The sequence below is a fragment of the Capricornis sumatraensis genome, chromosome 19, assembly GCF_032405125.1.
Source record: "Capricornis sumatraensis isolate serow.1 chromosome 19, serow.2, whole genome shotgun sequence".
Taxonomy (NCBI): domain Eukaryota; kingdom Metazoa; phylum Chordata; class Mammalia; order Artiodactyla; family Bovidae; genus Capricornis; species Capricornis sumatraensis.
The window spans coordinates 11091947-11104324 of NC_091087.1; the positions used below are offsets into that span (position 1 = coordinate 11091947).

Below are 12378 nucleotides of genomic sequence, written 5' to 3' on the forward strand. Positions count from 1 at the left end.
CCTCCTGAGGCATCCGGGCTAGTATCAAGCCCCCTCCTCGGGCACCATGCTTGTCAGGTGCTACACTCGGTGGTGTCCTGGACCCTTTCGTGGAGGGCCGCACACCCCCACCCTCGTCACCCACTCTGCTGCCCTCTGCCCAGCCTGCTGTTCGCCACCTAAGGCTCTCAGCTGCATCTTATTCCAAACCTGCAGCCCTGAGGGTCACCCAGAGCCTGGCAAGTAACCAAGCCCCCACTGCTCAGCTGCAAGGATGCTGGGGGCTTGGTCACTGCTGCTCATCTTACTCCTAGAGGCCGGGGCTGTGAAGGCAGAGCGGACTACCACCCTCGTGTCGGCCAGAAGGAAAACCGCAGGGGGGTCACGGGCCTTGACAGGCCCTCTCAGGCCCAAGAAGGAGCTTCTGGGTCAGCGGTGGGCTGTGCTGTAACGTCCGCCCACTGCCCTCACAATGCACCCCATGTGGGAGGCGTTTGCCTGAGTCCCCCGAGGGGCCTTTTCCACCCATCGGTCACCCACCAGGCTGTGGCCAGCCCGGAGGTCACTGAGCCCACTTGTCCTCTTGGGTTCTGATCTGTCCCTCCCCTGTTCAGATTTTAAAATTAGGAATCACTGGACATGGAGGTTTCAACAGCATAAAGAGAATCTTGGCAGTTAAAATGGATTGATTGTGCCAGATGGATGTGTGAGCCAGACAAATTTGTTTTTAAGTGTAAAAGTTGTTTTTCACATTGGGCCTTTAAACCATTAATCATGTATTTTTGACTATGGCTGAAGTCTCTGCCCCAGTTTAATGAACAGCCTGCCTTTCTCTTGACTCCCGATGTTACCTCTGTCGTGTGCCAGCTTCTTGCATACATGCAGGCTCTCTGTTCCCAACAGGCCCAACCGTGCCCGGGAGTACCCCGCCCTAACATGTGGAGCCTGGTAAGTCAGGACGTTTGCTGGGCAAGCCTCTGCTCTTTGTCTTCCATTGTGGAGTTTTCCTGGCTGTTCTTGGGTGTTTGTCATTTGACATGCATTTTCTTTTTCTTTCCATTTTAATTTATTTATTTGGCCCTGCTGCACGGCACACAGGATCTTAGTTCCCCAGCTGGGGATCGAACCCCTGCCCCCTACAGTGGAAACACAAAGTCTTAACCACTGGACCACCAGCAAAGTTCCCACATGTATTTTAGAATTAGTCAGATTTCTCTCTCTTTCTGTCTCTGTCTCTCTCACACACACACTGCTGGAGTTTAGATGAGAACTAAATTGAATGATATCTATTAACTATTTCTCAATACCTTGTGGCTTAATGGCTGCCATGGAAGGCATTGTCTAATGGGTCATTGTTGCCAAATTTGATGTTGAGCTCACATCTAGCAAACTTTATCAAACTCTTACTGGCTCTGACGCTTAATAGTCTCTTAGATTTCCATTCTCTTCCCACATCTACAGTTTTGTCTCTCCCTTTCTAATCTGGTTCTTCATACTGTTCCATGATTCTAATTTTTCTACCACGAGTGTAAATTCCTTCTGTGATCATGACGATAACCATGCTAAGCCAGGGGCCATGAGAAATGCAACACTCAGCGGCTGGAAGGTAGAAGGCCTCCACATGCTCGCCTGTGGTGGGCATTAGGTGGTGGCAGGTGGCTCTGGAGCACCTCTGAGCTGTACACGATGAGTGGACAAGGGCGGGAGGGGCGGGGGTGAGGGAGAAGCTACCCACAACGGCTTCCCGATCCATTCATCTGGATTGGGATTGAACCTTAGCCACTATCCTTCCCTTAGTAACTGCATGGGGAGGTGGGTCCCCAGGGTGAGGGGTCCACTTGGGGTCTGACTGTGTGCCCATCATGTGGGCACTGCGCTGGACATGCAACAGATAGAAACTGTAAGGCTGGCCCATACTCTTGGGGGCTCATGTCAGACAAGAAAGTCACCTCCAAAAGCAACTTCTAGGCCGTGTTCAGCCTGATCCTCAGTCCTGGCCCACGTCTCACCAGGCAGAAAGCAGGACCACCCCTGGGGCCCACCCTGGCATCACCCCCCTCTTCCGCTGCCTGTGTGGCCTTGGGCATCTAAGGTGGTACAGGTTTGGACCAAGGGAAGACATGTCTGAAAAGAAACAACCCAGGGCCCTGTTTACCTGCAGGGGCATTTGCAAAGTTCTTGAATTTCTTGATCTGGAACCGCTTCACAGCCACAGGCTGGCCTTGGTACCTGGCGCGGTAGATGACGGTGCCGCTCCCACCTTGGCCCAGGACAGCGCTCTCATCCTCGCTGTGCTCCAGCTTGCTGTTCTCCAAGAAGAGCCTGCCAGAAACACCATGTGCATGCCGGGCGGCCAGAAACACCGTGTGCGTGCCGGGCGGCCAGAAACACCGTGTGCGTGCCGGGCGGCCAGAAACACCGTGTGCGTGCCGGGGGGCCAGAAACACCGTGTCTGTGCTGGGTGGCCAGAAACACCGTGTGTGTGCTGGGGGGTCAGAACAGACCTCCCTCCTGCCCTCTGTTCCCCCAGAGATGCCCGCCAGGTATCAGAGGCGGGTCCTGGGCTGGGCGGGTGCAAGAATATGCTTGGCTATCAGTTCCCACTGAGCAAAGTCAGGTTCAAAGCCACCTAGTGGGGGGCAGTCAGACAGATCTGGGATAAATGCCAGCTCTGGGTAGGTTACTTAGCCTTAACAAGCCTTGGTCTCCTCTGGAAAGTGGATTCATAACAGCAATGGTCTCAGAGGTATGAATGTTGACTGGTATAGGATGGAGCTTCCAAAGGTGGTGGACACAGAAAAAGAATTCCTGTGGACCTTTGCCTCCAGAAGACTCTATGCTTTGAGAGTTAGTATCGATTGGAAATTGCATATATTTATTGCTAGGTTAGCTGTCTCATTTCTTACTAGTAAGCCCGTAATTATACAAATGGCCATGTAGAGCTTCTGGTCAGTGTGGCTAGTGTCCCAACAATTGATGGCTAGGATTTCACCCAAAGGCAGGGATTTAGACCTTCCCAACTGTTTGTATGTTATAATCCTAGGTCAAAGGGAGACTTCTGTTGGAAGTACTGCAAGTCACTCCTGGGAGGGAGGGAAGGTGGATGGGGAGAGGCAGGCGGGGAGGGTGGCGGGCAAGCACCCCAATGTCCTCCCATCTCAGGGTCCCCCCAGACCTGAGGAGGTCCCCAGGTCTTTCTCCTCAGCTGCCTCTGCCAGGCGCCTCCACCGGAGCTCTCCTGACCGAACAGACCGACCCCTTCTGTCCCCCATCACCACGCAGTCTTGCCCACGCCTTCCAGGAACAGACTGTGCAGCAGCTGAGTCTCTGCAGAGCCCGACCACATCACACTCCAGGCAGATGCAACTGTACCCATGGTGGGCCTTGGTGATCAGCTGAAGAGGAACTGGGCACTTCTCCAAATGCCCACCCCAAAACCCCTGCTCAGGAAGTATGGCCCTTGGGAGCCTCCTGAGACAGGGAACAGTGGAAATGCCGGAGATCCCTCAGGGCCGTCTGTCAGGACTCCTGAATAGGAACACAGGATGAGGCTCTGTGGAGCCAGACTCTCCCTGCCTGCACCTGCCCAAACTCCCAGCTGGGAAGTGTGATGCTTTGAGGTCCTGGTGGGACATCAACCAAGTTTCCAGAGAGTCTCTGCTGGATTGTAAACCCTGTTCAGATTCTTGGGTTTTTCAACTCCCAGACGAGTACTTTGGTTTAAGAACCATGCTACAGCTTGTAATTTGATCCAAACCAACAGGAACAACCAACCTGGCTTTCCAGATTCCATACAGTAGATTCCAGAGTCCAGATTCAGTGGGGGTGTAAAACATAAAAAGGTTCAGCAAATAAATAAAAATGCTAAAATTTGGGGCTGTTTAATTGGGTACCCCATCATGAAATTTGATTCATACATATATAAAACTCTGTATGTAGTCTCTGAGAAGTGATGACCCTCATGTTAAAGATCTAGGAATAAAGGGAAGTTATTTCACAGTAAAGTAGTATTTAATTTTCATTTCCACCAATGAGGTAATTGGGGAATATGAAAAAGAACCATGGGGGAAATTTCTCCAATGTAGGAAGTGATTTCTTAGTTTAACAGACTAATCCAGAAGCATGTTTTGGAGCCACAATTCTGCAATATCAGAGTATTCTACATCCATTTTCTTGGGTCAGGGAAACAATTTGGAAAAAATGATGATACAAATATTCTTACATCCCCAAGTTTAGTTTTCTTTAAAGAAATCAGATAAAGCAATTCTTTAAATAAGAAAACAACTCTGAAACATTCCAAAAACACTGCTAACCACCAAAGTCAAATTGTTTCCAGGGAGACCAAATCATGGCTTCTGGTTTCCACGACTACTTGGATTCTGTGATGGTTTCCTATAGGATGGGACCACACAGCGTTCTCTTTTCTCCAGCATTATCTCCCTAGTTATTATCTTAGATTAGTATAGGTAGACTCATCTTTAGGGACAGATTCAGGGGATCTAAACGCTCAGCACCAGAGCAGCAGTAAGGAGTCATCATAGGCCAAGAAAGGAAAAGGAGGTGTAGGTCCGGGAGCACTTCCTTCTTGGACACTAACGGATCTGGCAGCAAAGTAGTAGTCAGAGAGGAGGGCCAGCTCAACGGGAAAGAGAGCCAGCTAACGTGAGGGTGAGATGTGGTGGGGCCCCCAAGGTGACTTTGCCCTCCAAGTGGTCTGCCTGCTGGCTGGGCCTGTGTGCCTCACAAACAGAGGGACAGCCTGGCTCCCTTTAGGCTGCCTAGGCCAGGAACCTAGATGCCACCCGGGGCTGGCTGGGAAGCAGAAGGTCTGTGCGTCAGCGTCGAGGCCTACCTGGCTGGGAAGTCCGTCATGAACAGCTCGGGGACCAGCTCCTGGAGAGGCACCGGGAGGTCAGGGTGCCTGGGGCAGGAGATGAAGTCCCGCTCGGTGGCTGTCAGCACGCAGTCCTCCATGTCGAAGTACTGCACGTCCTCTGACCTCTCGCTGGGGTTGCTGTGCTGAGCCCAGGAGGCCTCGCAGACTGGGCAGGGCACATACTGCTCCATCAGCGGGGTCCCGTCACTTTCCGTGGCTGTCAGGGCTAAACGGGGACAGAGCGGGCGTCAGCTCAGCTGAAGGCAGCTGCAAGCAGGCCCCTGAGAATCACCTGCATCCCCGGGCTGGGTGGGCCTTTCACAAGAGGGAGGTCTGCCTTCCCTGGCCTGAACCCCCAGGAGAGGCTGAAATGTGACTGTCACACTCTGGTTCCTTTTTGGAGAGCACTATCCTCAATCCTAAAAGACACTCACAGGGAGGGGCTGGGGATGCCCTGGACAGTCACCAAGGGGTGCAGACCCTGAGCTAGCTGGCCGAGGAGGTGCTGAGAGTTTGGGGATCCCTGTGCAGGGCACTGCAGGCAGGGTCTGAGCTATGCCATGCTCAAATGACCAAGCCACAGTCAGTAAGGAGCTGTTCTTAAAATTATCTTCTCTTAGGCCCCTTTCTATGCCTTTTCTCCTTGTAGGTCACCTTTCTTGTCAACACGCAAAGGACACCAGACCCTGGCGTCCAGAGCATGCCCAGCCTTGTCTCTTGTTTGCTCTGATGCTCTCCTGGGAAGCCAGATCAGGAGGCCAGAGGACTGGACCAGCAGGCCAGAGGGGGTGCTCAGATCTCAGACCCGCTCTCCGCTTTCTCCGTCTCTAGCCTTCCAGCACTCACAGGGAAGAAATGGCCTGGTTTTGCTCAAACGGCCTCCTCCGTGCGGGATACCCCGCAGTGGGTTTGTCTCCAGTTCAGTAACAAAACAAACAGAGGGCCTCAATGGCTCTACTTCAAAAAGTATTTTCTTTGGGTGGACTGTCAGTGAGGAAACTGATCAAAGGGGCTGGAAAGGCCTACATGGGTGGCTGATCACTGCTGGGACTTGGGGGTTTGCGGTAGGCATGGAAGGAGTCTGGGGGCTCTTGGCAGGTGTTTCTAGTGCCTTCCTTCCCACCCCTGCACAAGGGTGGTTTCGGGCTCCCCTCTGGATCTCAGCAGCTTTGTCCTCACCACGTAAATAAGACCATGTGAAGCGCCTATCGACGGTCCTCCTAGACCACGTATGGTACCTGGGGCATTTTTCCTATACGCTGTGGCGCCAGGGCCCAAGTACCACCTCCAGGTCCCCATCTCACATATGGCACCCCCAGCTATGCCTGCAGCTGGACCCCCAGGGCTCAGAGCTCCACCAAAGGGCTGCTAGGAGCCCTCTGGTTTCCTCGGGCTGACTCCCAGCGGGATTTCTGTTCTCCAAATGGGCCCCACCCCAATTTATAAAGAAGTACTACCATGAGCCAAGGCCTGGTTCAAGAATGCTTTCTTACCGGGAAACCACTGATCGATCAAGGAATTGACATGGTCTGTGATAAAAGCCATTGCCGAGAAGTCCCTTATTTCTGATTGGCACATGATTTTTATTCCTCCACTTTTTTTCTTTTTCCAGTTCACATCCGAGGATTCCACACTGCAACCCAGAAACCAAAAGAGGTCCATTGCAATTGGCTGTCAAGGGCCCTGGGATAAGCTCTCTGCCTCCAGGGTGAGGGTACAACTCCCAGGAGACCGCTCCCCCGGGGGTGAGGAGGTCCTGAGTCCGTGTACTTGTGTGCATGGCCCTGCCTTGTCCCCCTGCTGCCCCCAAATGGTGAGGTGGACGCAAGGACCTTGCCATAAGGCGTGCTCAGGCTGAGCTCTGGGCCTTAGATGTGACCCTGGGGAAGGGTTTCCCATCTGAGCCACAGGGCTTTCGTCCACCAAGTGATAACTGTGTGCTTTAAGTGGGAAAGTTACCTGAAAACCCCAGGCGCCAAGCGTGGCCCAAATCAAACCCTCACAATAGTCACTTTCCCCTCGCCCCCATTCTTCTCACAGAGCTGACAAATATTTTGAAAATCTCACTTGAAGTATGAAATAATCTTGTGTATATCAAATTAAACCTGATTAAAAATCAGTTATTAACCTGTTGAGCCAACTTTTTCTCTCCTTCTCTCTCATCCCCACCACCAAAAAAGAAAAAAAGATAATACGAGAAACGTACTGTTAGGTATCACGAGATGTGGTCTGGGGACCAGTGTCTTCCCCTAGGGCGCCCTCTCTTAGGGCAAGGCGGAGGTGCATGGGACAGCTGCGAGGCCCTAAGGAGCCCCGTCAGTGACCGGGGTGCTGGGTGCTCCGACCCTGAGCTCGGGGGCTGCCTGCCCACTGCCCTCCCGCCGGGCTTGGTCCCCACACCCTCCTTGTCCTTTCCTGTCCTGTCAGAAGAGAGGAGGAGGCGAGAGCAGACAGAGACCCTCTCGGATGTTTGCTAGTGGGCCTTTCTACTTCCAGCGAGCTTCCATGATGCGCTGCCCTTGGGAACGGGGCTCTGCACGCCAAGCGGACAGGTGTCCAGTGGTGGCTCCTCCGGGGCCCGTTCCCAGCGTGCCATGGGGGTCCAGTCAGGTGAGCCCCTCATGCACCTACCTGAGGTAGCCCCCATCAAAAGTGACCAGGAGCCCCTCCTGCCAATAGATGGTCTGGTTCCTTTTCACTCGGAATGTGCTGCAACGATTTCTCTGGTTTCCTGTAAAACTATAAATGGTGACTCTCCTGTGCCTGCTCTTAGTATTCTTCCTGTTTTCAAACAGCTGAAAGAGAAAAGACCCTGCTTGAGTATTCTGGGCTCTGTGCTGGCCCTGGGCAGAGCTGCGAGGAGGCCCGTCTGGCCCCATCTGGACAAAGGACACAGCCCGTCTTCCCGCCCCCCACCCGCCGCACCCTTATCTTGCTGCCAAACAAAATGCTACATCATCTGAAGGAGCCTCCAGGATACTCTGGGAACACATTTTCCCTAAAACACCAAAAATAGGCCTTTCTTTTCCCTCCCTGATTTTACAAGCGAAAGGTTACCTTAGAAAATGTGGAAAATACAGAGAAATAAGAGAGAAAATAAAATACCAGTTTAACACACAGGTCATGAAAATTTTAGTGTATCTTATTCTAGGTGTTTTCCTATCTATCTGTAATGTTTATAAAACAGCTGAGGCCATATTTTGTAACTTGGCATTTCTAAATTTCTAATTGTGTGTACTTTTAAAAACGTTGCTTTTCCTGTCTGATTAGAAACTCATAAAATTCATTTTTCTAAATCTCAATATTTTATTAAGTAATTTGTTGAGTCATTCTCTTGTTTGGACTTTTAGATTGGTTCTAGTCTTTTGCTCCTCCAGATAAGCCCAATGAACATGAAAAAAGCACAGAGCTTTCTCTGATTTCAAATGACTGCTATAGTTCAGATTTATAGTGGTAGGATTACTGGGTCAAAGGGCTTGAATGTTTTCAGGCTCTGGATTCCTAGTGAGGAATCGCTTCCAGGGTGACTAAGCTGTATGTCCACTCACCATGACCTGACTGCGGGGCTGGCTGTCAGCTCTCTGCTAGTTTGACAGGTGAAAAGTAGTATATTATCCATGCTTGAATCTGCATACCTTTGATTACTTCTGAGACTGAATTCCAGCAAAGCTTCTTTTCCTAATTCTGAGTGAGGGATGCTGCTGTGAAGGGCGCCCACCTGGCCAGCCACTGAGCCCCCTTGGGAGCTCAGGCCTCACACGACGCCGAGCTCGGCAGGGGGGCGGGGGTGTGTGTGACCTCCCACTTAGAACACAGCAGGAAGCAGAGTTCAAAGGGAGGGAGGGTGACTAAGCAGGAACACTGGGAGAGCCTGCCCTGCGCCCACTCGTTCCGCCTGTCAGTGCACCCAACTGGGTTGCTCACAAGACTCCTTCCTGCTAACAAGCTGTGAGAGGTTTTGGTACTTTCAGGCTCTGGCACTTACTTTTGAACATTTCAGTAAAATGGGAAGATCAAAGAATATCCCTATTTAACAGGCAGGAAGTTTAATTCCATAAGGGCCTTATAACTCGAACATGTCAAAGGCAAACTCATACTGTTTACTGTCCATTATTCAACAATTCTGGCTTATGTCAAGGGTTCTCACAAGGCGAAGTAGGTTGGAATTCTCCGGAAAGCTGAGAAACAGAGCCATTAGTTCTACACTAGTGCTTCTAAGGCAGGGCTTTGGAGCAGCGCTGAGGCCTACCCTGAGAGCTCAGTTGCTAAAGAATCCACCTGCAATGCAGGAGATCCTGGTTCAATTCCCGGGTCGGGAAGATCCCCTGGAGAAGGGAAAGCCTACCCACTCCAGTATTCCTGGGCTTCCCTTGTGGCTCAGCTGGTAAAGAATCCACCCGCCATGTGGGAGACTTGGGTTCAATCCCTGGATTGAGAAGATCCCCTGGAGAAGGGAAAGGCTACCCACTCCAGTATTCCGGCCTGGAGAATTCCATGGACAGAGGACCCTGGAGGGGTCGCAAAGAGTCGGACATGACTGAGGGACTTTCAGTATAGATTCACTCTGAGAATCTGTACTTCTAACAAGTTCCCAAGTGAGGCTGATTCTGCTGGCCCAGGAACCCCACTTTGAGAACTACTGCTCTAGCCAACTACCACTTCTATATTATTGTCCTGCATGAAATGAACATTGACTGAGAGCCAAGCCCTCCTCCAACAACCCCAGGTGAGCCCACAGAAAAGAACTCCTTCCATTAGGTCGTTACTCCTCCCAAACCAAGTTAAAGTTCTATGCCAGTGTTTCTCAAGCTTGACTGGACAGTGAAATCAATCACCTGGAGAGCTTTAAAAAATATGATCCCTGTGTGCCGTACCCACAGATTCTGACTTGTTGGTCTGTGTCTATTAAGAGCTCCCCAGGGGAGTTCAGTCACAGGCTGAATGGCAAAACCATGGTTCTTCCGGGCATTATCCCTGAGCAGCAGCATATTCAAGGTCAGTGTCTGGATAAGCAGACTCTGAGTCCCGGTCCACAGCCACAGAGCCAGGGAATGTGGACGTTGGTAAGACTGAAACCACTGCTCCTCATGGGATAGTCTGTCCAAGCCAGCTAGGTGCTGATTTGGCATTCACAGAATGACTCAAGTGGGTCTGTGGCCCACAGGAGAGGAGGCAGCCACGCTGTACCAGTGTCCGGACCCTAAGCCAGCAGTTCTGCTGCAGGAAAGGGTCTTCAGTCAGGCTCCTCCAGCAAAGGGTGTCTCCCTCCCCCCACTCCCACCAGGGCATAGCCGCAGGGGCTTGGCCTGCAAGCAAATAGTGCCCTATGCAGAAAACGCAACTACCTGGAGGTCCATCTCAGCCAAGCTGATCAGCATCCGTGCTATAAACCTCTGCCAGAAGCCAACCGGAACGAAGCTCATCTTAAACACTCTCTGAATGGTGTTGGCTGTGGGGTGCCGCATGCCGTGGGTGTCCAGGCCGGGTTTGGATGGAAGCAGATGCGGCAGGAGATAGCTGAAACACCAAAGGGGGCTGCTGAACCAAGGCCTGAGCTCTGCTGTGGGGCTCTCACCCCTGCAGACAGTCTGGCCTGGGGCGGGATCTGCTGAAGCAGCTCAGGTTGCCCGATGCCTTCCTCCCAGGGCCTTTGGAACCATTTTTAGAAAGAGGGGGTAGTTCATATGGTAAGCATAAATACTCCAAGAGAAAACGAAGATAGGCATAGCGAATCAGTTTGTCGAAGTCTCTAAGATAGAGACTAGAACATGGCGAGGGAAGACGTGAAAACATCTGTGGTCATAAACACAGACACAACAAATCACAGTTGGTTCTCTGTAAACTGGGTTGCGATTGGGGAGTTACTTAAAATTAACTTCGGATGGTGAAGGAAAAACAAATACAGCTGCACGGTTCCAAGGACAAGATATTGGGGGTCAGAGAAATGTCTTTGGCCTTAGAAGCTATTTATTGTTCTTGGCCAGTTGAGATAACACAATTACCTTGAAATTTCGAATGAGGCTCTTTGTGCAAAAGAATGATGTTTTATAAGATCAGTCTTACTCATAAAAGGACTGAATTGCAGTGTCAGTGAGCTGTTCATGACTGTGATCACTTTTAATAAGCTGAAACGAGGGAGGTCCCTCCAATAATTCCCTGAAAACCAGCATCTTCTGTGTGTCCTGGAGGAGCTAAGATGGCCTTGGGCAGAGCCTTGGGTGTGTCCTTAAAGGCTTGCCTTCAGTTCTCCTAATCCTTTAAAATTCCATTAGTTTAGGTCCTATAAAATGTTTTTAGGACTTTCTGAAAGGAACCCCTGAAAACACTATGGAAGGGAAATTCAAAGACAGCCTGAGGGTGGAGTACCCAGGGTGTCTTCAGCACACGGCCCAATCTCATTGCCATTCTGCCTCCTTGATGGCAGAAGAGTGGGGATGCCAGCCTTGCAGGGTTAGAGAAGAACGGACAGTGGCTGTGTAGGTGAGGTCCAAGGGGACAGATGGTGACGTTTCGGTCCTTTTCAGACATTATAGGTCTTGGCCCAAAGGACCTTGTCAACGACCCCAGCTGGAGTGTCTCTCTCCACAGCCAGGAATTCTCTGGCACATGCCTTTCAGTTCTGAGAAGTCCTTCTTTATCTCTCTGACCTCAAACAGGAGGCCCTTGTCAGTGCCCAGTGAGATCTAGCCTGCTTCTTCTGCCTATGCCATGCTCAGCTTGGGCACATGGGACCCCCTCCGTGGCTGTGCCCTGGGACTTCCCAATTCTTTCCATGTGGCCGGTGTGCCCTGAGGGAGGGGGCACACTCTGTACCCAGGTGCCCCAGCACACGGCATACACAGCAGGTGTTCAATATTTTTGAAAGTACGGATGACTTAAAAGCCAGAATGGCAAGTGAAGAGGTTTAAACTGATGGGCAAAGGAAGCCCCTCTCAACGTGAGCAGAGCCCTGGGCGAAACCACCAGCACTGGCTTGAGAGCGACCACTAACAGGGCAGGGCTGCCAAAGGTGTGGGCTCGGGGAACTAAGAGGGGAGTTCTTCACGTGCCTGCCGACTAGAAAGCCATGAAGACCTGGGCACTGCACGGGGTTTGCACTATGGCGGAGCCAGTCCATGATACGTCCCTGAGGCTGTCTTAGCAGTTGGGCCGGAGCCTTCCCCGAGTGCTGAGAACCAGTGCATCCCTGCCTGGAAGAAGTACAAACACTCGAAAGTGTAGAGAGAGGTTTAGAAAGGCCCTGACGGTTTTCCCAGGGACTGCAGGTTGAAAGCCACGCTCTAAAAGGAGCAGCAAATGCCTTTGTTTTTGTTGATCATATAAAAGCTTATGGTGCAAAGAGCTGAAACTCCTTGTCTCTGGGGTACAAGGGACCCATTATATCTACACTTAGAGGTAGGTATAGTGCTCAGACACTCCTGACTTTAGATGGAACGAGACACCACTGACTATGAGTACTTAACGCAAAGATAGTGACAATAACAGCACTGATAATCCTGGATGCCCCTGAAGCTCAAAGGTGC

General features: G+C 51.4%; 1 protein-coding gene across 1 annotated transcript in view; it reads right to left on the minus strand.

Annotated features, from left to right (window-relative positions):
• LRRK1 (leucine rich repeat kinase 1) overlaps positions 1-12378 on the minus strand; it is a 143370-nt gene that overhangs the window by 17482 nt on the left and 113510 nt on the right. Inside the window, exons 20-24 of the mRNA XM_068990902.1 lie at positions 10201-10372; positions 7487-7650; positions 6349-6488; positions 4832-5081; positions 2135-2301 (exon numbers count right to left, since the gene is read on the minus strand). Coding sequence (XP_068847003.1) covers positions 2135-2301; positions 4832-5081; positions 6349-6488; positions 7487-7650; positions 10201-10372 — 893 coding nt within the window. The remainder of the gene's footprint in view (positions 1-2134; positions 2302-4831; positions 5082-6348; positions 6489-7486; positions 7651-10200; positions 10373-12378) is intronic.